The following is a 21,049-nucleotide window of genomic DNA, read 5'->3' as shown; positions in this document are numbered from 1 at the left end:
CTGGAACCCTACACCCGCGAGGGACCCATCAAAACCCATGAAACCCAAGGCTTCCAGCTCGGGATTCACCGTCCACTGTACCCGTCATACTGATCCCGCTACGTTGGCGTCTCGTCTCATGGTGTATTCTCGACACATGACTGGTGCTAGAGATTGATTATGACCGACGGGATGACCTTGGTATTCGTCTTATACTCGACCCGTCCTATTACTACTCCTGTGCAGCTAAACCATTCTGCTGTTATACACCAGCACAAGCGTCGTGCGAGCAAGGAACATTCCAAATATCTTCCTCACGTCCGGGACGTGGTGCCCCTCCAACGGCTAGCTCGCATCATGATTGATGCCCATCCCATATCGTACACTCCTGCGACGTCTAGACCCATTGCCATCTCTTTCGTATCCACTTGAGAACATACACCAGAAGCACAAGTACGGGAACCTCGATCAAGGGGCCCACTGTGCTTGCAAGAGCCTGTCCGCTACCCGCGCCGTAGACCGCGACGACAACCGCGATAGCAAGCTCAAAGTTGTTGCTTGCAGCAGTGAAGCTCTGCGTGCAGCTAACCTTGTAGCTAAACCCCATCTTCCAACAGAACCAAACCGTACCCGTAAAGATGACGATGAAGTAAACCAACAGCGGCGCGCAGACCCTCAGCACATCCGTAATCTGCCTAACAACATGCGCGCCCTGACTAGCAAACAGCACGATAATCGTGTAGATCAGGCCGATGAGCGAAAACGGCGCGATATAACGTATGAACCTGCGTTGGTAGCGGTCCTCTCCTAGCATCGACCGCAGCGCCAACCTCGTGATCACGGCAGCACCAAGCGGTATCCCCAAGAAGACCCCCACACTCTGCGCGACCTTCTCATACGAGATATCCGTCTTAGCCCCATGACTAACGACCTGGATATAAAACACAGCGAACGGCGCAAACAGCACAATTTGCAGTATCGAATTAAACGCCACAAGAACGGCGCAGTAATCGCCGTCGCCGCCTGCGAGATCCGTCCAGATGAGTACCATGGCGATGCAGCGTGCGATGCCCACGAAGATAAGTCCTTCGCGTAGGTCCTGGCGGTCGGGCAGGAAAGCCCATGCCAGAGCGACCATGAAGAGAGGAGCGACAACCCAGTTTAGGACGAAGGAGACGGCGATTTGGATCCAGAGATCGCGTTTCTTGAGGAGGAGGTGTAGGGTTTCGAAGCGGACTTTGCAGAGGATGGGATACATCATTACGAGGAGGCCGATTGCTATAGATCAAGTTAGTCTCATTTCCATGACACCTACGAGATGGGCTGTAGAATGGAGGGGATGGGATAAGGATGAGCACAAGGAATTGAGACATACCAATCGGCACACTAACGCCCCCAAACTCTCCTCTCTGCAACGCTGGGCCCACGGAATCAACTGTGTTTCCCAATGCGATACCGATGCCCATGGCGAGGATAATCCATACGACTAGGAACCGGTCGAGGAATGATAGTCCTTTCAAGGGAGGAAGGTCTTTTTGCGTAGATGGGTTGTTACCTGCACCGATGTTAGATCCCATTTCACCAAGTGCAACATGCGAATCGTATATTCAAACTCACCCATCATATCCTCTCCGTTTGTATGGCCATCACCGCCTTTCTCAACATCGCCTGCGTGCCCATCTCTTAATTGTGCATCTTTCCCTTCCTCGTCATCGCGTATCGCTCCTCGCTCAACAGTATCCATGTCTTCTTTCTCGTTCTCTTTCTCTTCTTCCTTTTTCCTCAATGTCGAAAATCGCAAAGACGCGTGCTGTCAGTTGCGACTAAACGCGCTGTTTCCCATACAAGTAATGATGGCTCGCCTCCTTCGCCATCCAATCAAAACCCAGCAGTGACGCTTTTATGCCGCCAAGACGCTAACAGCGGGCGGTGAGGCGAATTCTGGAAATGACGAACGTGATGGTTGGCGATCTTCTTGGATGTTGAACTCGACGAAATGGTAGGTGCCGCATAGAGATCCCAAATGTGTCAATTTTACGGGTAGCTATCGCAATTTGGATCAAAGATTGCTTCTCGCATCTTTTGCGAGTATTTTGTTGACTCCGTGCGAAGAATTGACGGGGGCATGTCCCTCTAAGAACATACTATCAGGCTTCATGCACGAAATGCGTGCGTCTCTCTCACAAGTTGTTGCGCAAAAGAGTTGGGACCGGCGACTGTTCGGTAGCATGCAGGCGATAAAGTCGAAATGCCTTGCTAAGTGTTGACGCACGAACGAGCTTGATTAACAGCGTACGAGTAACTTTGCCAAAGGAAGTTTGTCGCGTGTATTGCGATAATGAAACAACCAAGACGCCTGACCCTAGATATAAAGAACACCATCTGTAAGATCTGAACTCTAAGCTTCAGTTCAGTCATCCTTCTCTTTCCCATCCACACGTCGACATCCTACGCACCTTCCCTCCCAATCACACCAGCCAACCACTGCAGACTCCTCCTTCTATGCCTTCTTGCCTGTTTCTTCCCTCCCACTTTCCAAGAAGCGATCGTGGCTTCTCTACACAGTGGACCTCCGTCTTCCTCCCGTTCATCCTCTCGCACTACGATGTCGCTATCAACAACGATCTCGACTTTCCCATCGTGCACATTTTGGTCGTGTGAACTGGGCGATGATGGAGCCCAGCAGGGTGTCGAACACGTGCAGGCGAGATGTAACGCGGGCGCGAACATGTGTGAGAAGAAGTCTTGGACTGCGTCGGAGAGGTGATCGCAAGTCATATGATGGTGTGGATGCGGAGAGTGCGCGGGTTTACTTGAGGAGGGTAGTAGATAAGGTGTTTGGCTTTGGTAATGCTGCGCGAGCATAATGTTGTAGGCTGACTTGTCGAGAATGTTTGGATAGAGTGCCATGTGGTGGTGATTTGGTTGTGTTCGTTCTGGTAAGTTGGATGTTGGACGATCGACGTATCAGTGGAGTTACGACAGCTTGTGTCTTCTTAAGAGCATATGAGTTATTGATGGTGTAGTCCAGTGATTTCAGTATGTATCTCATGTATACAGATCATACCATGTCATCTCAACGTACCGGTAGACGTCAGCAGTCACTGCCAAACGCCCATGACCCAATCCGACGGAACACCATGGTGTGACAACCAGGCAATCCAGCATCTTAAACCCCAAGCAAGTCTAACCTTGATAGACAAATACAAAACGAGAAAACAGGAGACATTTGCAGTGTTAGCATGGAAAATCTCGTTCGAGCACGACGCAGGGTCTTGGTGGAGAGACACTTGTGGAGGTGGCGTGACGATTGGCGGAAGCAGCCGGTCTCGCCACCACACGGCAAACATGACCGCAACTGCCTGATCCCTGCATCTCAACGTCCCCCATGTATTTCTCCCACTTCGGATGACCGTTGAGTTGAGAAGATGGGGTGATATCTGTAAGTCGGTGCTTACACACATGAAATACGATGTCGCGCGTTACGTACACGCGTGTCAACCCCGGATTTGGCCGTGGATAGTCTCCCCACCACGAGCTGGGCGATGTAAAGATTCTGAGTTGGAGTATCTGACAAGACATACTTAAACTTTGATTGTCCAGTGAAGATACTCCAGATACAAACTTAACAACAAGATCACCACCGAAACACAACAACTACAATCACAGCTGAACCTATACCCATCATGACCACCAAACCAATCCTCTCGATCACCCTCCCCACAAAAACAACAACCGCCGCAGATCTCGCTTTCGAGCGCGAAAAAGCTGCCATAACATCATACGAAGAAGGTTGGGATCGATGGGACGGACCAGTCTATCCAATTGGCTATGTACAATGTCGGATGCGTAAGTCCTTTCCATTTCACTTGTTGGTGTTCAAAAGAGAGGTAGAAGGCTGATTATTTGCGCACAGAAGAAGATGGATATAATGCGCCGAGCGAAATCGAGGAGGCGAAGGGGAAAGGTGTGGGAGGTACGGTGACGGAGGTCAGCGAGGAGTGAAGGCGCATTGATGATTTCGAGACTGACGTTTTCTTTGGTGTTGCGGCGTTTGGTGGATGAATATATCTTAGGAGCTGGCTTTGTTCGGACATGTGTCTGGTTTATCGATATGATGTCTGGTGCTTGTCTATACCAGCATAACGTGCACACACCTCATAAAGCAGATCGGTCAGCTCGCTGTACGCTGATGTTACGCTGCATATGGAAGGATGAAAGAGTAAAGTCCAGACGCTGTGTATTTAACTACGGGGATGACTATATCCTCGTACCGTGAGCGAGAAAGCGTCAACCAAACACCCTCGAGGCTCTTGCCCAGCGCATACTGGTTTGATCCTATATCCAAAACGCCTGTCATTATATGTGTATCCAGTACATTTTCGGCCGTGATGAGAACGAGTCATTAGCGTGCAATTGCACAAAACTCATCTTGTGAAGATGTGACCGTTGACATGGAACGCTTTATGTTTTCATCCCAGACCCTACCAACGCCAAATGGATGCTGTGTTGATGCCAGCATCACCCAAATCGACATCAAAGAAATCACGAAATCTTCAACTCGCCTGCTTGATCTTCAGATCCATGACATACTGCATCAAGCTGCAGTCGTCACACTTCACCAGTGATTGTAGAGCCTTGACCCTCGTCCGGAGTAGTTGGTTCTCATCCGCCAGGCTCTTCTTGTCTTTCTCCATTTGCTTGATGTAGGCAGTCGCCGACGCTAGGATGACTGCTTTGCTAGGCTTTGACGGTGTGGGTAGGTCCTCGATATCGGCGCCGTCGCACGCTCGTTGGTTCTGGAGGGAGGGCACGACACGCTTAAGGGAATCTAGTTGTGTGTTCAGTGATTCTCGGTACTTTCGTTCAACTTGGTTGTGCGGTAGTCGTCGGCGTGGTTTCTGCTTCTCATCATCGTTGGCTTGGGGTGATTCTTTGGCGGAGGCGTCTTCTGTCGTCTCGCTCTTCATTCGTTGCCGGTCGTCTATTGGGGATGTGGTGGTGTCTTTGCTGTCGCTCTGACGAGTCGAAAACCCGTTGGCTGATGCGTCGCTTTCACTTCGCTTCTTGGGGCGTGACTGTATCTCTACTAGACCGTCTTCGGCAGTGACTTCTTGTGGGTCATTAAGAAGGTCGCTGATACTTGGGAGAGCGTCCTGGTCTGCGAACAAGAAGGGAGCACATCCTCCGCCGCACGTCGATGGATTAGGTGGTGAACCATTTACATCGTGGTTAGGGCATAGTGGGGATGTCCAGCAGGCAGAGAGAATATCTGGCTTGTTCTTGGTACGTTTCGACGCAGTGTTTGTTGTTGTTGATGTTTGAGTCCTCTCAAGCCCTGGCTTGGTGGTGGTTGATGATCCTTTCGGGCCATCTGGGAATGTAAGGTCCTCGACGAAACCGGTATCCATGTTGTTGGGAAACATGGATTCGTAGGCAGGGTTGGGGAAAGTGTTGGCACGTTGAAGTGCTTGCCTCTGAGCTGGCGGCATATTGGCTGACTGATCTAGGCCGTTTACGTGCGATGATGGGTTCTGAGATGCAGAATTGTTCCCAGTACCATGTGCAGGCTCGGGTGACGACTCATTGGTTGATCTCCCCCCGCCAATGTTGTTGCCAAAGGGCTTGAGGACGTCGAGATCGCCCAGGAAGTAGTCGTTAGGCAAGAATAACGAGTCGTCAAAGTAGGGATCGCCTGATGTTCCTCCGAGAAGGGAGTCAAAATTGGTGACGTCTTCAGGTGAAGAGCCTGACGTGTCGGTTGTGGTAGATTTGGGCATCTGGGAAGTGGGAGGGGCAGACGTTGGTGGTAAAAGATCGGACCATTGGTCGTTCGGTAGGTTGAAACCCTCAGTATTGAGGAATGCGTCCCAATTGAGAGCCATGATGATAGTCCGTGGGTGGGTTGTTGCACGGAAGAGCTCACGCGTTGATCAGGAGATACAATCGCCAAGGTACCCTGGCCAAGCCACACGTGAGACTAGCGGGCGAGGTGCAGGATCAGGGTCGAGGTTATAAGCGCGGGCACTTCCTTCGCGTTTATCAAGTTAAAGAGACACTTGTAGGTACTCAAGATGGGTCGACGAGGAAGATGTATCCACGCGTTTGAGAAAAGTTTTCTAGATTTTACTCGGGAATAGGCGATGGCTTAAGGCGGGTGAGTAAGACCCAAGGAAACAGCTTGGCAGTAGTTGCAGGTCAGTGCAGGCGAAGTCTACACCGTTTCGTGGTACAGGATTTGATCTACCGACTGGTCAGGGGGTATGGAGATGCAGTATCGAGAGTGGCAGGTGCAAAGGCAGCCAAAAGTCCAGAAAGTATCGGTCGCTCCAACGGGACTTTCGGTACAGCAATTGTGCGGAAGTTGTCCTGTGCCAGGTTCTGCGCTGTTCTAGATTACCAAGGTAGAGGTTGATCAGACCACCAGAGAGTGGCGTGACATTTCCCTGGGCCCCGCTCCATGCCCGGAAGCAACCTAGCGATGCCCTGCCGTGCGCCTCATTACGAGCTCCTAGCCACAGCAGTGTCTTTTTCGCATTATGTTCGGAATGCCGTCGCTCTTGTGCCTGAAGATCACAACGGGGTGGGCATGGGATGGAAAGAGTGCAGGTTTGTTGTAAGTAATGCCGTGTTGGAGCGGGAGCCAGCGACGCTCCCGTTAGCGGCCTCGGCTGCCCCACTAATAGCAGCCGCATCTCAACATACTCCCATGAAGTTGTGGCCAACTCTATACCTAGGTATGTTCCTTCTATGTTGTCAAAGGTGGACATAAAATACGCAAAGAGATATAGCGAGGGGTCAAGACTCATTTGATGTAGCTGTTCGAATGGATGTAGCGAGTCTAATTCGCCAAAACTAGGAAATGTCGGGCATCAATCGATCAATCGTAGACTAATCTCACTCCATTACTATCCTGTGACTTCTGTATCTCCATCTACTCGAATTATCGTCATTCAATTGTCTCCTCTTACTCGCGTTGCACTATCATTGCGCTCGAGTCATAGGCCATCACGCTTCCTAAGACGCATATTGTCTTGAGTTGAGTATATTGACCCACTTCTTCACAATCTCCACCCGATCACTCGACCGATCCTGGCACTCTCGGAATGAAATTGGCAGGTGCTGGAGAATCGTCCGTTAGCCGTAGGCGGCTGTGGCGCGGATGCTCCCGTACAGGCGAAGCACCTAGGTACCCGTTGTGAATCCCGTTTCTGCTTCGCCTAAGCCCTGATTGTCATCGTTCCGGGCTCGTCGGTCTAGGGTATTGTCCGCCTATTCGCGGGTGGGGTCGCTCTCGATTGTCCGGAGCAGCCTATGCCAAGCTCTCGTAGAGGTGTGCATCACCTTCCGGAGACTCAACAGCCTCACGAAGCTGGAACTGTGTCTCTCATTATCCATTGCAGCAGCTACACCATCAAAACTACGGGAATTGTTGGATCCATCCCTTCACGTGCTTTTCTCCTCGATGCCCGAGACCCGGGTATTATTGGTCGATGGCACAAGGGGCAGTACTCATTGTACCTTGTGAACCACTCGTCGAGGCAATGTGAGTGGAAAGCATGAGAGCAGTGGAGGCCACGAACTTGCGCATCTTCGGCGAAATCGTCAAGACAAATGGCGCTGTCTCACAGTCAGTCCAGTCCGCTCATCGAATATAGCTTGTTCGGCATACTTACCAAAGGGGATCAGATGCTTGCTGTGAATTAGAAGTCTTCTCCTTTTGGCTTGCGAGCCAATCATAGAAATTTTGGGATTTGATGTGCGTCTCCAGCTCGTCTTGTCGCGTCTTCCAACGCTTCTCTTTGTGAGTAGACTCATCGCGGACGCATCGTGGGAGAATGAAGCCCCTGCGGCGATTCCTACCGTCAGCTTAGATATGCATGAGATTCTCTGACACCAGCGTGGAGACTAACATGATGACCAGTGTGAGAAGCAGGATGATCAAGACCGAGGGCACGATGATGGCGATAACAATGGTACCACTCTTTACACTCGCTGGCGATGCCTCTTCTTCAGTGCTGTTTGCCATAATAATGAGGTTGGTAGGATACAGCCACGCAGAGCAAAGAGATAGAGCTAAAGGTTGAGCGCGCTTCGAGGTGTTGCGTATATAAGGCGGATTGGATTTCCGTTGTCGACCGATTAAGCTGCGTGCATACCATGGGTGTCGCAATCACCGACTGCGCGCATGTGGTGACCCCAAGGTAACGGAATGTATGGTTTGAGGACTACGGGATTGGGTGGATAGGAAAGCTGTGTTCACACTCGAGCGCGCAGCCCGGAGGAAGGCAGATTCGTAGACAAAGAGGAGAACCCAACCTTAAAAGTAGCTACCTCATCGTCAGATGAAGCCCAAGACTGGTTCTGCAGCTCGATACACCCAATGCGGGCTTGGCCTGTCCACCCTTGACGCGTCGCTCCTCTCAGCATGCTCCATTCCTGAGCCAAGGGCAGAGCTCTTAAAGTTGGCCAACCAGGATTCATCGGCCTGCTCTTGTGACGCGGGGTCGAGAGCTGAAAGGGCCGACAAACTTTATGGAGGGCAAGCCGCCCGCGTTGTAACATGTCGCGCAACCTTATAAACCTCGATCCACGGGAGAACAAGAACTCTTGGGTGGGACGATGGCGCTAGCAGTCGGTCCATGTGAGGGTGTGAGGGATCGGTGCCCAGGTGGAGACGAAGGGGAGGCGCTAGGGTCCACACCACGCCCATCACTTGTGGGGTATTAGATCTTGTACACTGGATTTCTGCTAGCGATAAGCATCTTATTACGCATTTCTTGGTATGCCCGTCGTGGTCATCCAAATGCTCGAGTTTCCTTCTCGACAAAGATTCCATGAGCACAAGCGCTACACCGAATTTGGACTAGGGCATGGCACCAGCACCTGAGATAAACAAGTCTCTTCGTAAGCAAGCATGCAAGCAACACGCAAACCTCATCCGCTATGTACCGTTTCGCCGACACGGGGCGCAAGGCCACGTAGCTGGCCAAACGAGGAGCGCGCATTCGAAAGCTCGAGCTTCACTCAAGGACGAGGAACTCGCACGCTCTCTTGGAGAAGCTCACACGGTGCCAGACTACCCACGACCTAACAGTAGCTGTACATACAGGTGAACTACTAGTATGCTCCAAGGGTTCGGTTGGGGATCCGAACAAGCGAATGAAATGGCCTTCGCTCAGCCTTGCAAACTTCAGCCGCAAATGCGCATCTTCATCTGGCCTCGCGTCTCTCCTTTCGGACACAAACGAGCGAGCTGAAGTTATGGCGTTTTCCCCCAGGTCTGGGCTGGTCTTATCTCGAATTTGGCGCGTCCAAGAGGATGCTGTGGATGTAGCACGCCTGGCTTTTGCCGCCAACGAGAGGTATATTTGAAGGCATGTACCTTACATACCGGATGTGTTCGACAATCTGTCCGAACCATCCGTCTCTTTTGGCACACAAACATGCCATATCAATACCAACCACTTCCGATTCTCCAGAACTCGGAGGATATCTATATACGGTTGCTAGAAGTTCACAGGGGCCCTCGAAGTGGCCCCATTACCGGTCGACTTTACACAACATTGTTGTCGGAAGCCCCAAAGTTCTATGCCCTCTCCTACTGCTGGGGCCCTGAGCCACACGAAGCTACCATTCATATCACCAACGCAGCCCCACCTCGTGATCTGGAGAACGACAATACTCTAAAGATACCCAAGACTTTAATACCGTTGCTATATGAGATCCGTCAATGGGGTTGGCTGAAAGCACGCACCCTGTGGGTCGACAGTGTGTGCTTGAACCAGAAAGACGATGATGAGAAGACCGCACAAGTACCAAAGATGCGACAAATATATATCAAGGCTACTGCTACTGTGAGCTGGCTGGGTTTGGGAGACGAGGGGATAGAAGCAGCGTTTAAGTATGCTTCTGGGCTGCATACGACCTTCAGACGAGAGTTGGCGGAACAGAAACACATCGAATTGACACCCGAAGAAGAGAAAGAAGAAGATGTGCGCGTCAAGGTCAAGGTAGGCGATCCAGCACTTGAGACGTTGCTGAGACTCTTGGATCGGCCTTACTTCGAGCGGTCTTGGATCATGCAAGAAGTGGTGGTTTCTAGCCACGTGTGGTTCATGTGTGGAAGCGCCAAGATATCCTGGCAATCGCTACAAGCTGCATATTTGTATCTGATGACGAGTCAGCTGTGGCTGTGGGAGTTTTACCAAGGAGCCAGGGTAAGTAACGTCATCCTCATGAAGCTCAGTGAGATGGAATGGACAAGTGGCGCCGATCTCGATTGGCCTGGGACGCTGCTGAGGCATCGAGTATGTCTTGCTAAGAATCCCAAAGACAAGATTTACGCTTTTTACGGTATGAGATGTAAGAAGGCATTGGACGAGCTCGAAATCAAGCCAAACTACGACAAGAAATTCACGACGGACATACTGTACACTCAACTGGCTGCGCGCACGCTTCAGAAGAGGCAAGCAGCAATCCTCCATGTGCCTCGTCTCACTACCACCTTTAAAGAAGAAAACGACCCAGACTTCGAGCAAATCACACTCTCATCCTGGGTACCGGACTGGCGTTGGACAGAAGCAACACCAATGTCGCTAGTCAGGACCGAAATGCTTGCCGACGATGCCAACACAACACGAGACTACCGTGCTTCGAATGACTCTAAATTCGAACCTCGCTTCGACCTCGAGGCATACAACTCACCTCAAAGCCAAGCCAAGCATTTAAAAGATTTGCCCAAGATGTTGATTCTTTCTGGGGTTGCAGTAGCAAGAGTCACACAACTCACACCACGCCGTTGGATAATGCAGAAAGCTCCACTTCGCCAATCCTTGCTTGAACAAGCAAAGTTACTGCAATTCAACATGGAGCAAATTCATGAGTGGGAGGCTCTCTTCCGACCCCAGCATGTCAATCAAGTCTACCCTGTGACGGGCGAGTCTGCAACGGAGGCTATGTACGAGACGTTCATGGCTGGCGAGACACAGAACACACAAGAAGTCAAAAGAAGCGCCTGCGCAGCCTTTGAGAAACGCCAGAGATTCTTGCGGCTTCTTCACAAACTGAACATTCACAGCTTTTTGATTTGCTACATATTGGTAGTTCTGATCGAGCGTGTGTTTCGCCGCTTTGGTTGGATCAATCCTGAAGCGCAGTTCAGGTCCATGGCGGGTCATATCAGTAACCGTAAGGGCGCGCGGATGGTCGATCCTGGAGACTCTAAGAAAAGTTATAATGCCCTAGTGCCGAGCATATGTCGTCTTGGAGACTGCGTTGTGCTAGTTGGGGGTGTTATGACACCGCTTATACTGCGAAAGGGTGAGGGGACGTCCACTACGTGGGAGTTTATCGGTGATGCTTATGTTCATGGGATCATGAAGGGGGAGCTTTGGAAGGAAAGAGAGAGAGATCGTGAAGACATGTGGATTGCTTGAACGGCGAGGTACCTCACGCCGCTCTCGGACTTGACGCACGGTCTGCGACACTGTGGTCTCCACATTCCAATTCACCACCGGATTCACGCTGTAGGTACCAGCCTTAACCCAGCCAACATGCACCCTAATCCCCACCTATTTATACACCTACTCAACTCGCTTTCTTAACACTCGAAACTCGAGTGGAGTTCGAACACTTTGTGACAGTCTACAACACAGCATGTCTCAATCGAAGATTACGACTTTCGCCAACGAGACATTGGACAAGATCTTCGCCTACCTCACCAAAAATGATGACTTGTTTGCTCTGATCAAAACACATCGCAGCTTCAGAGCATCCGCCCAGCAACTTCTCTTCCGCGAGAACTTCAGAAATCTCACCTCCATTGACTACAAGTGGTGTACATATAACCCCGTAACCTATGGACGCGCTGCTGTGAAGAGGGCTGGTACTGCTAGTCAACTGGAAAAACTGCGCTTTACTTGGTACTCCGGCGGCCATCCATGGATGGGATTGGACATTGGCATCGCTAGCCTATGGGATACTCGACATACGTTACGAGAACTTACTGTTCTGCCTGGTATGGCATTTGGCGGACCACTGCGGCTTTGGAGTCCAGCAACATTCATAGATTTCACTGCGCTGGAGATTCTGCGTGTACCGGCCTTGGCATTCTTTCAGGAAGTGTCATGCGGTGGCTTGGAAGATGATCCTGATCGCGCTGGCTTTGAGCTCAGGAGCGATATCACGCCTCTCCTACCACCAAACGTACGCGAACTAGAAATCTGGTTCAAATGTCCATCTGGTATATTCGCAACGGGTGGGTTAAAAATGCGACAATTCCAGGAGCTGTCTGAGCAGGAAAGACTAAAGTGGTTTGGTTGGATACTGGCGTTGCTCCAACTGCACAGCTTACGTCGAGTTCGCATGAGGGAGAGCCTTTGTGCTCATGATGGAGGTGGTTGGAAGCAGGAGCGTGGTAGTAACTGGCCGAGTTGCAAGTTTATACTGCCGAAGGTGGTGAGCGAGGCCTTTGGTACAGCAGGGGTGGAACTGGAGATTGAGGTATTGGATAAAATGGCCGTGTATCATGGGATGTATTGAGACGACTCGGGGGTGACTAGTACGGGAGCTGGACTTTTGTACCTTGCGCAGTCACGGGATACATTGGTGGTGTAAGACTTTATATTGCAGTACAGCTTTGAGCGATGGCAAAGCCATGTTATTAAAGGATTCAAGTCACTAAATGATGGAACACAACTGTGGCGACAGCACCCCAAAAATTGCTTGTCAATAATGTTGGAGTAGTAAAAAATATCCAAAGCAGCTACTTACAACATCAACATAAACATCAACACCAACCTCTTTACAAATAGTACTTTCCACAGATCCCGTTGCTAAGAGATACGAACCCATCTGACGTTGCACCAGTCAGGACAGGCCGAGCTCCCTGAGAATTAGGATCGCAAGCGCCAAAATCTCTCGTCAGAGTGACGCACGTATTAGGGTTTGTCGTAAACGCACTTCTGACACACGCAGCTGTGGGGACACAGGCGGCACAACACTCATAGGCTGATCCGGTGGGAAGAAATTCGGCAACAGGTTGGGGACCTCGAGGGCACTGATGCCTTGGCCGTTGACCTGAGTGACAATGTTGTTGGAGCTGCAGGCGGCGTAGTAGGTAGAAGCCGGAGCAGACACTTCAATCGTTTGGGTAGTAAGCGTTGTGATGGTAGAGGGCTCGACAATGGTTTGTGTAATAGCTCTGCCAGTGGTAACAGTCATTGTTGTTGATGCGCGACCAGGAGTTAGTGTTGTCGTGCTGACCTCGCTTGTTATGGTAGTGGCTGTAGAAGTAGGCTCTGTCGTTGTGACAGTCTTGGTCCTCTTCGCGGTCCTGATGATGGTTGAAGTATTGATCACCTTCGCGATGCCGACGCAGGCCACTCCTTGTGGGTAGACGGGAGGTGAGCATGTTGGTTTTCGGCCTTTGTTGAAGGTGATGCGTTGTGCTTGGCCTCGCTCTTCTAGTGCAGATTCATTCGATGCTACTTCAAGGAGGCTGTCGGATCTTCGCTTCCTATTGGGGAAAGTTGATTGAATGGGCTGGAAATTTGCTGGAGCCGCTACAATGGTCGTTTCAGCAGTGAGAGTGACCGTGAGCGTGGCGGTATTTGTCACGCTCGTGATGTCAGTGGATGTCGTTAGAACCGTGTCGGTGGTTGTGACAGTTTCAGAGAACGTGTCGGTCTCTTGAGTGGGTCTCAGTTGTTATGCTCGTCGCTGTGACCATCACCGTGGCGGTGACTGGTGGAGGAGTGATGACATACGTAGGTGTCGTCGTTGTGAACTTGGAGCCATAGAAAGGCACCGTCAAGATGCTAGACGTTGTCTTGACAGTAGTAACTGGCTTCGGACCTTGCTTGGTAATACAAGTAACGCAGGACTTTGTAGTAGCAGTTGCGCTAGCCTCAAATGCAAGCAAGAGAGCGCTGACGAATAAAGTAGATGAGAAACACATATTGCTACCTTGAGGATATGGGCTTTCTGAAGTGTCTGATGGTTTTGTAGACACATTCAGAGCTCTTATATATGCCTTCGTTCTTCGAGCTCATCGTGCTAATGTTCTCCCTACCTTGACATGACGACCGGACAAGGCGAGTCCTATACTTCGTTCAGCCAGCCATTTTCTACTTCTCGAGACATCGCGCACTGCCTAAAATGGAGTGATCGATATATAAAGCATGTTTTGCGTTAGTGCATAATATCATGTATCCCGAATAGGTTTGGAGAGTAAATGGTGTCGTGGCACAGGACGCGACTTCAAGTGTGGCTTGTCGGCGTTAAGTAGACTGTCTTGCCAATATTCGATATCGTAGACGTCCGGTCGCCGATGATTGGAGCGCAAAGATCTAGTGTTGATGTTTAAGGAGGCCAACCTCGAGAGAGTTCACTTTAACTGCAGATAAAGTCATTCCTGGGCTGGGCTGAGTGTAAGTCCAGGCCCAAGATGCGGTTTCTAGACGCTGATGCTAGCTGTCGCAAAACGGTATGTATGCATGAACTGGAAGACACCGGTGGGTCGTATGGGGTCTGAGGCGCTAGCGATCATCACGTGATGCGCGGCGGCGCTAGGACGGGTGCCGTTAGCTCCGAACGTCCTTTGAGAGGCGGTCGCCGCCGTCGCATACGGAACAGACAGGACACTACACGTCCGCACTCACCCACGACCCTTCACCTCCCCGCGCCTAATCAATCCAGTCGCGATCATGGCCGAGCCGTACGACTATGACGGTATGGAGGACGAGTACGAGGATGAGGAGAACCGCGTCTTGCCCGAGGACTGCTGGGCGGTCATCAGCTCCTTCTTCGACACCAAGGGTCTGGTTTCGCAGCAACTCGACTCCTACGATGAATTCACGCGCAACACAATCCAGGATATCGTTAAGGAAAACGGCAGCGTCATTCTCGAACAGAATACGCCCTACAACCCCGATGAAGAGGAGAACCCGATCATCAAGCGCCGCTATGAAATTAAATTCGGGCGCGTCTACCTGGCGCGGCCAACACATACCGAAGGCGACGGCACCACGGTGCAACTTTATCCCCACGAGGCGCGTCTACGGAACCTTACCTACTCCGGCGCCATGTTGGCTGATATTGAGAACCGAATCATGGTCGCCCGCGAGGGACGCGAACCGGAGGAGGGCGACGACGAGGAGATGGAGGGCGGTTACACAGGCGGACCATCGCAGATCCGGTGGGAGCGTGAAGATATGCCAATGGACGATGGCGCTGCGGCGAGAGTCTTCATCGGAAAGCTCCCCGTCATGTTGCGATCAGAGCTCTGCCACTTGCGAGCGCAGTCAGATGCGGACCTTTTCGCTTTGAACGAGTGCCCGTACGATCAGGGTGGATACTTCGTTATCAACGGTAGTGAGAAGGTGCTCATCGCCCAGGAGCGCAGTGCCGCGAACATCGTACAGGTCTTCCGAAAGAAGCAGGGTCCCATTCCATGGATCGCCGAGATTCGAAGTGCAGTCGAAAAGGGTACTCGGTTGATCTCATCGTTCAACATCAAGTGGGCAGAGAACTCACTCGCAGGTCCCGGAAAACGTATCCCCGGTCCCTTCGCATACGCTACCCTCCCATACATCAAGGCGGATGTGCCCATGGCCATCGTCTTCCGCGCCCTCGGTATCGTTTCGGACGAGGAGATCCTGAGCCACATCGTCTACGACCGTACCGACACACAAATGCTGGAGCTGTTGAAGCCCAGTATCGAGGAGGGTTCAGTTGTCCAGGATCGAGAGACAGCTCTGGACTTCATTGCCAAGCGTGGCGCCAACTCTGGCACGAAGGACAGACGTCTCAAGTTTGCGAGGGATATTATGCAGCGAGAATTCTTGCCGCATATTTCCCAAAAGGAGGGCCAGGACACACGCAAGGCCTATTTCTTTGGTTACATGATTCACCGCCTTTTACAGTGTGTGCTGGGTCGCCGCGACGAGGACGATCGTGATCACTTCGGTAAAAAGCGTTTGGATCTTGCTGGACCTCTGGTCGCCAACTTGTTCCGTATTCTCTTCCTGAAGCTCACCAAGGACGTGTACAAGTACCTCCAGCGATGTGTTGAGAACAACCAGGACTTCAACGTTCAGATGGCTGTCAAGGCCAGCATCATTACAAACGGTCTGAAGTACTCCCTGGCAACAGGTAACTGGGGTGACCAGAAGAAGGCCGCTTCCGCAAAGGCCGGTGTTTCCCAGGTGTTGAATCGATACACATACGCCTCCACACTGTCGCATTTGCGTCGAACGAACACCCCAGTCGGTCGTGACGGCAAGCTAGCCAAGCCGCGACAACTTCACAACTCCCATTGGGGTCTTGTTTGCCCCGCCGAGACTCCTGAAGGACAGGCCTGTGGTCTGGTCAAGAACTTGTCTTTGATGTGCTACGTCAGTGTCGGTAGTGACGCGTCGCCCATCATCGACTTCATGACACAGCGAAACATGCAGCTTCTGGAAGAGTACGACCAAAACCAGAACCCAGATGCGACCAAGGTCTTCGTCAACGGTGTCTGGGTTGGTGTTCACTCCAACGCCCAGCAACTTGTCACAGTCGTGCAAGAGCTGCGACGAAACGGAACGCTATCTTACGAGATGAGTTTGATTCGTGACATTCGTGACCGAGAGTTCAAGATCTTCACAGATGCCGGCCGTGTCATGAGGCCTCTATTCGTTGTTGAGAATGACATCCGCAAGCCAAACCGCAACTTCCTCATCTTTACTAAGGAGATCAGTAACAAGCTCAAGCAGGAACAGATGGAGACAAGCACGCGACAGGGATGGAGTCAGGATGAGGTCGAGCAAGCCACTTACGGCTGGAGAGGTCTTATCCAGGATGGTGTTGTGGAATACCTCGACGCCGAGGAGGAGGAGACTGCGATGATAACGTTCTCTCCCGAGGATCTGGAGGAGTGGCGAGAGATGAAGATGGGCTTACCTGCGGCTGAGCGATCTACCGAAGGCGAGCACCGTCTTCGACGTCTCAAGCCACTACCGGACCCACGCATCCACGCCTACACTCATTGCGAGATTCACCCGGCCATGATTCTGGGTATCTGTGCCAGTATCATTCCCTTCCCTGATCACAACCAGTCGCCCCGTAACACCTACCAATCTGCCATGGGTAAGCAAGCTATGGGTGTTGCGCTCACCAACTTTGCGCTGCGCATGGAAACCATGATGAACGTCCTATACTACCCTCAGAAGCCATTGGCAACTACTCGATCGATGGAGTACCTCAAGTTCCGTGAGCTGCCCGCCGGTCAGAACGCCATTGTCGCCATTGCCACATATGGTGGTTACAACCAGGAAGATTCCGTCATTATGAACCAGAGCAGTATCGATCGTGGACTTTTCAGGAGTCTGTTTTACCGTGCGTACACTGAGCAGGAGAAGCGTATCGGTGTCAACGTTCTGGAGCAGTTCGAGAAGCCTACGCGTGCCGATACCCTCCGTCTGAAAGGTGGAACATACGACAAGCTTGATGACGACGGTGTTGTTGCGCCTGGTGTGCGTGTCTCCGGTGACGATATCATCATCGGAAAGACAGCGCCAATTGCAACTGACGCCCAAGAGCTTGGCCAAAAGACTACTCTCCATACCAAGCGCGATGTCTCAACACCATTGCGTAGCACTGAGAACGGTATCGTCGATCAAGTACTCTTCACCACTAATACTGAGGGATTGCGCTTCGTTAAGGTTCGTACCCGAACTACAAAGGTACCCCAGATTGGTGACAAGTTCGCTTCTCGTCACGGACAAAAGGGAACCATTGGTATCACCTACCGCCAAGAAGACATGCCTTTCTCCAAGGAAGGTCTAACCCCCGATCTGATCATCAACCCCCACGCCATTCCCTCCCGTATGACAATTGCCCATTTGATCGAGTGTCTACTCTCCAAAGTCGGCGCCATCACCGGACAAGAAGGAGACGCCACCCCCTTCACCGACATCACCGTCGACCAAGTCTCCGGTCTGCTCGAGGACGCCGGCTACCAAAAGCGTGGTTTCGAAATCATGTACAACGGCCACACCGGCAAGAAGATGCGCACACAGATCTTCTTGGGTCCAACATACTACCAGCGTCTCAGGCATATGGTCGACGACAAGATCCACGCTCGTGCTCGTGGCCCGCTGCAAATTCTTACTCGCCAGCCTGTCGAGGGTCGTGCTAGAGACGGTGGTCTACGTTTCGGAGAGATGGAACGTGATTGTATGATTGCGCACGGAGCAGCCGCTTTCTTGAAAGAACGTCTCTTTACCGTCTCAGACGCGTACACCGTACACGTGTGCGACATCTGCGGTCTGATGAGTCCTATTGCGTAAGTCCCCTCCCACGTCTTCCACCTGAACACTTTCACTAACTCGACTATCCAGCCAACTCAAAAAGGGCCTCTACGAATGCCGCCCCTGCCACAACAAAACCCGCATCTCCCAAATCCACATCCCCTACGCCGCCAAGCTCCTCTTCCAGGAACTCCTTGCCATGAACATCGCTACCCGCATGTTTACCGATCGCTCCGGATTGAGCGTCCGTGACTAGTCGTTGTCGGACGCAATGGACAGGCTTACCCTATCTTCCGAGAGGAAATCTGGCCTCCGGTATTCGTACTTTCGGGTTTTCATGTAGTCGTTTTTTTGCATGGTTATGGCGTTTTTCTAAGCTTGAAGTTTTTGTGTGTGTGACGGGTTGACTTGGCAGAATGATTGAAAGAGGAAATATAAGGCTGCCGTTGGAGGCTTAGCCCGGCGTTTGAGTTTGTGAGACAAGTTCTATACGCGGTTTTAATCAGAGTGGAAAAATGCATAGTATCGAAAGACAAAATGGCATTAGTCTGTATGTGCGTTTGCATACCAAATTAGATTGAAATGAAGAATACTACCATTTAAATCCCATTCGCTATCAAGACAGTGTCTAAGGAAGATGTGTATGAATGGGCATTATTTTTGGTTGCCTACTGTTTGGTATCTGTACGATCTATCTTCACGCTGCCGTCTACGCCTTACCAAATAATTACCACACCTCTCGTCATCAATATCACTCACTTTGTGAGCCCATCAAACCCAACGAGCGTCTCATCATCCTCGAAAGCAAAAGACCAATCCTCTTCACTGTCATAAGCCTCCTCAATTCCATCGATATCGTCACCAACGTCTTCCTCAGCTAATCGCCGCTCTCTTTCTCTTCCTTCATAACGCTCGATTTCCTATAATTCGTCCTGCGTCAAGTATGGTCGTTCTGGAGGCACAGGGAGCAAGAAGATGCGGGGGAAAGCTCGCTACGCTCCGCCGCCGAGCAGGTGCTCGATTGCGCCTTGGACATTGCCGCCGCTGCGCCGTAGGGCTGCGACGTTGCGGTCGAACTCATAGAAACCCATTTCGTTGAGCTGTCTGAGTTGAGTCTCGTAGATTTCCTCAGGTGGCCGGTTGTCTGCTGGGGCTGGTGGTGCTCCGAAGCCGCCTGCGCCGCCGAATCCGCCGGGGCCAAAGAGTGCGGCGAAGGGGTTACCGCCGGCTTGTTGGCCTGCTTCGCCTCCTGGAGCTCCTGCTGCGTCTTGACCACCAAAGGCTGCGAATGGGTTCGCTCCTGCGCCTCCTGCACCGCCCATCATCTGCATCATGTTGCGCATGGCCTCTGGATCCTGCATCATCCTTTGAGCGGCCGCCGCGAACGGGTTCGCTTGTCCGCCTTGTGCACCAGCTCCACCGAACAAGTTGGGAAAAGCGCCTGAAGCGTCTTGTGTGTTTTGTGCTGCACCGCCCTGTTGCTGAGGAGCCAAAGGATTCTGGCCTCCAGCCAACAGACTGGCGAAGGGGTTTGCTCCAGCGCTAGCGCCAGCACCAGCTGTACCAAATGCGGCGAACGGGTCTGTTGATCCGGTCGTATTAGGCTGGTTCGGTGTCGCGGTTGTGCCTTCGCCTGTGGCATTTGTACCTGGTTGTGTGGTGTTGTCGGTGGCTCCCGGGGCTGGGAAACTCGGGCCGGTTGGGCCCATATTCCGCTGCATCTGCAATTGCATGCGCATCATCTCCGGGCTGAACATCATGCGGCGCATTTCAGGGTTTCGTAGGACTTGCTGGAGCATCGGGTTGTCGCGGATCTATCGCAGGTTAGATGATGCGAGGTAAAAGGAAGAAACAGACTTACCATGGGGCTCTGCAGCATCATTTCTACCACAGCTGGGTTGTTCATGGCCTCGTTCATTTGCGATAAGAACATGGGGTTCTCCATTTGCTCTAGTAACGCCTCCGGGTTTGTAGGAGGACCGCCCATCTGCAACGCATTAGCATATGTTCACCTTGAGTGTCAGGCTTGACTAGACTTACGCCACCATCTGGTCCGAAAGTATCCATTCCTGGTAGTCCATGGAAGCCCGCATAGCGCGCACCTGTGAGTCCAGCGAGAGGGTTGTTGCCTGTGCCTGCGGCAATGTTGGTGGGCACCTGTGAGGTTTGAGTGTTGCCTCCGCTTGCTGTGCCTGCTGTGCCTTGGTTCGCCGGGTTTTGTCGTACGTTGCTGGCGGCGCCTTTGACAAGATGAACTGTGTGGCCATCCTTGATCTTGACGCTAGAGAGTGTGTCGTGGTCCTTCAGTACGCGACCGGAGTATATCAGGCGTTGGCGTTCGGCGGGAACATCTGCGTATTCCGATGTCGAGAGCTTGGCTTTGAGGTCGGCGACTGTGGTGGTATTGGGTAGTGTGAGGACATGTTTCTGGTCATTTGCAGCCTTGACATTGAAGGTGATCTGCGTGTCCTCGGTGGTTGTGGCGGCGTCGTCGGCCATGGTCGCTGATTTACGAGCGTGGGGTAGTGATAAGAAGCTCTATAGGCACTTGGAGGAATAGAGCGGTGGGTGTATGACTGTTGACTACGAACTGATACGTGTCCTTGGCGAGTGGGAGTGTATAGAAGCAGATATGTTTGACTGTGCGAGAGAGGCTGTCATTAGCTTTGGATAGGATTGGAAGGCAGTAGAACGTCACTGGACCCGCACCTGGTACCCTGCCATCCCTTAGCGCGTGCCCGTGCATGTCGCGCGGCTTCCGCTGACTAAGACGTGTG

General features: G+C 51.9%; 7 protein-coding genes across 7 annotated transcripts; 2 read left to right on the top strand and 5 right to left on the bottom strand.

Moving 5' to 3' along the window:
* Window positions 1-120: 120 nt before the first annotated feature.
* BKA58DRAFT_64190 (sodium bile acid symporter family-domain-containing protein) lies at window positions 121-1,880 on the bottom strand. Its single transcript, XM_046175668.1, has 3 exons — window positions 1,597-1,880; window positions 1,355-1,534; window positions 121-1,257 (listed from the first exon to the last, which is right to left on the bottom strand). The coding sequence occupies exons 1-3, from the start codon at window positions 1,721-1,723 to the stop codon at window positions 377-379; spliced, it is 1,188 nt and encodes a 395-aa protein (XP_046020298.1). The 5' UTR covers window positions 1,724-1,880; the 3' UTR covers window positions 121-376.
* Window positions 1,881-2,117: 237 nt separating this feature from the next.
* BKA58DRAFT_64273 (uncharacterized protein) lies at window positions 2,118-3,138 on the bottom strand. Its single transcript, XM_046175669.1, has one exon. It carries the CDS (start codon window positions 2,887-2,889, stop codon window positions 2,428-2,430), a length of 462 nt encoding a protein of 153 aa, XP_046020297.1. The 5' UTR covers window positions 2,890-3,138; the 3' UTR covers window positions 2,118-2,427.
* Window positions 3,139-4,397: 1,259 nt separating this feature from the next.
* BKA58DRAFT_64665 (uncharacterized protein) lies at window positions 4,398-6,152 on the bottom strand. Its single transcript, XM_046175671.1, has one exon. It carries the CDS (start codon window positions 5,862-5,864, stop codon window positions 4,536-4,538), a length of 1,329 nt encoding a protein of 442 aa, XP_046020296.1. The 5' UTR covers window positions 5,865-6,152; the 3' UTR covers window positions 4,398-4,535.
* A 934-nt stretch (window positions 6,153-7,086) lies between these two features.
* BKA58DRAFT_64913 (uncharacterized protein) lies at window positions 7,087-8,260 on the bottom strand. Its single transcript, XM_046175672.1, has 3 exons — window positions 7,893-8,260; window positions 7,656-7,838; window positions 7,087-7,599 (listed from the first exon to the last, which is right to left on the bottom strand). Exons 1-3 carry the CDS (start codon window positions 8,006-8,008, stop codon window positions 7,386-7,388), a joined length of 513 nt encoding a protein of 170 aa, XP_046020295.1. The 5' UTR covers window positions 8,009-8,260; the 3' UTR covers window positions 7,087-7,385.
* A 1,165-nt stretch (window positions 8,261-9,425) lies between these two features.
* Window positions 9,426-12,522, top strand: BKA58DRAFT_325783 (heterokaryon incompatibility protein-domain-containing protein; the record flags this gene model as incomplete). Its single annotated transcript, XM_046168028.1, has 2 exons — window positions 9,426-11,404; window positions 12,156-12,522. 2 exons carry the CDS (start codon window positions 9,426-9,428, stop codon window positions 12,520-12,522), a joined length of 2,346 nt encoding a protein of 781 aa, XP_046020294.1.
* Window positions 12,523-14,619: 2,097 nt separating this feature from the next.
* On the top strand, window positions 14,620-18,873 carry BKA58DRAFT_370345 (uncharacterized protein). Its single transcript, XM_046168987.1, has 2 exons — window positions 14,620-18,307; window positions 18,363-18,873. The coding sequence occupies exons 1-2, from the start codon at window positions 14,688-14,690 to the stop codon at window positions 18,526-18,528; spliced, it is 3,786 nt and encodes a 1,261-aa protein (XP_046020293.1). The 5' UTR covers window positions 14,620-14,687; the 3' UTR covers window positions 18,529-18,873.
* Window position 18,874: 1 nt separating this feature from the next.
* Window positions 18,875-20,941, bottom strand: BKA58DRAFT_370341 (uncharacterized protein). The gene is made up of 3 exons (XM_046168986.1): window positions 20,313-20,941; window positions 20,134-20,259; window positions 18,875-20,086 (listed from the first exon to the last, which is right to left on the bottom strand). Exons 1-3 carry the CDS (start codon window positions 20,769-20,771, stop codon window positions 19,265-19,267), a joined length of 1,407 nt encoding a protein of 468 aa, XP_046020292.1. The 5' UTR covers window positions 20,772-20,941; the 3' UTR covers window positions 18,875-19,264.
* Window positions 20,942-21,049: the final 108 nt, after the last annotated feature.

The sequence above is a fragment of the Alternaria rosae genome, assembly GCF_020736505.1.
Source record: "Alternaria rosae strain MPI-PUGE-AT-0040 chromosome Unknown BKA58scaffold_13, whole genome shotgun sequence".
NCBI classification, from domain to species: Eukaryota; Fungi; Ascomycota; class Dothideomycetes; order Pleosporales; family Pleosporaceae; genus Alternaria; species Alternaria rosae.
The sequence above is the reverse complement of the archived record's forward strand: the minus strand, read 5'-3'. Positions and strand labels throughout refer to the sequence as shown.

Bases quoted from the DNA above. Each gene is read 5' to 3' on its own strand.
- BKA58DRAFT_64273 (XM_046175669.1), bottom strand. From the start codon at position 2,889: ATGGCACTCTATCCAAACATTCTCGACAAGTCAGCCTACAACATTATG.
- BKA58DRAFT_370345 (XM_046168987.1), top strand. From the start codon at position 14,688: ATGGCCGAGCCGTACGACTATGACGGTATGGAGGACGAGTACGAGGAT. The intron at 18,308-18,362 runs GTAAGTCCCCTC...TCGACTATCCAG, and splicing joins GGTCTGATGAGTCCTATTGC to CCAACTCAAAAAGGGCCTCT.
- BKA58DRAFT_64913 (XM_046175672.1), bottom strand. From the start codon at position 8,008: ATGGCAAACAGCACTGAAGAAGAGGCATCGCCAGCGAGTGTAAAGAGT. The intron at 7,839-7,892 runs GTTAGTCTCCAC...AGCTGACGGTAG, and splicing joins CTTCTCACACTGGTCATCAT to GAATCGCCGCAGGGGCTTCA. The intron at 7,600-7,655 runs GTAAGTATGCCG...ACTGTGAGACAG, and splicing joins CAAGCATCTGATCCCCTTTG to CGCCATTTGTCTTGACGATT.
- BKA58DRAFT_64665 (XM_046175671.1), bottom strand. From the start codon at position 5,864: ATGGCTCTCAATTGGGACGCATTCCTCAATACTGAGGGTTTCAACCTA.
- BKA58DRAFT_64190 (XM_046175668.1), bottom strand. From the start codon at position 1,723: ATGGATACTGTTGAGCGAGGAGCGATACGCGATGACGAGGAAGGGAAA. The intron at 1,535-1,596 runs GTGAGTTTGAAT...ACATCGGTGCAG, and splicing joins AAACGGAGAGGATATGATGG to GTAACAACCCATCTACGCAA. The intron at 1,258-1,354 runs GTATGTCTCAAT...CTTGATCTATAG, and splicing joins GGGCGTTAGTGTGCCGATTG to CAATCGGCCTCCTCGTAATG.
- BKA58DRAFT_370341 (XM_046168986.1), bottom strand. From the start codon at position 20,771: ATGGCCGACGACGCCGCCACAACCACCGAGGACACGCAGATCACCTTC. The intron at 20,260-20,312 runs GTAAGTCTAGTC...AATGCGTTGCAG, and splicing joins CTTTCGGACCAGATGGTGGC to ATGGGCGGTCCTCCTACAAA. The intron at 20,087-20,133 runs GTAAGTCTGTTT...AACCTGCGATAG, and splicing joins TGATGCTGCAGAGCCCCATG to ATCCGCGACAACCCGATGCT.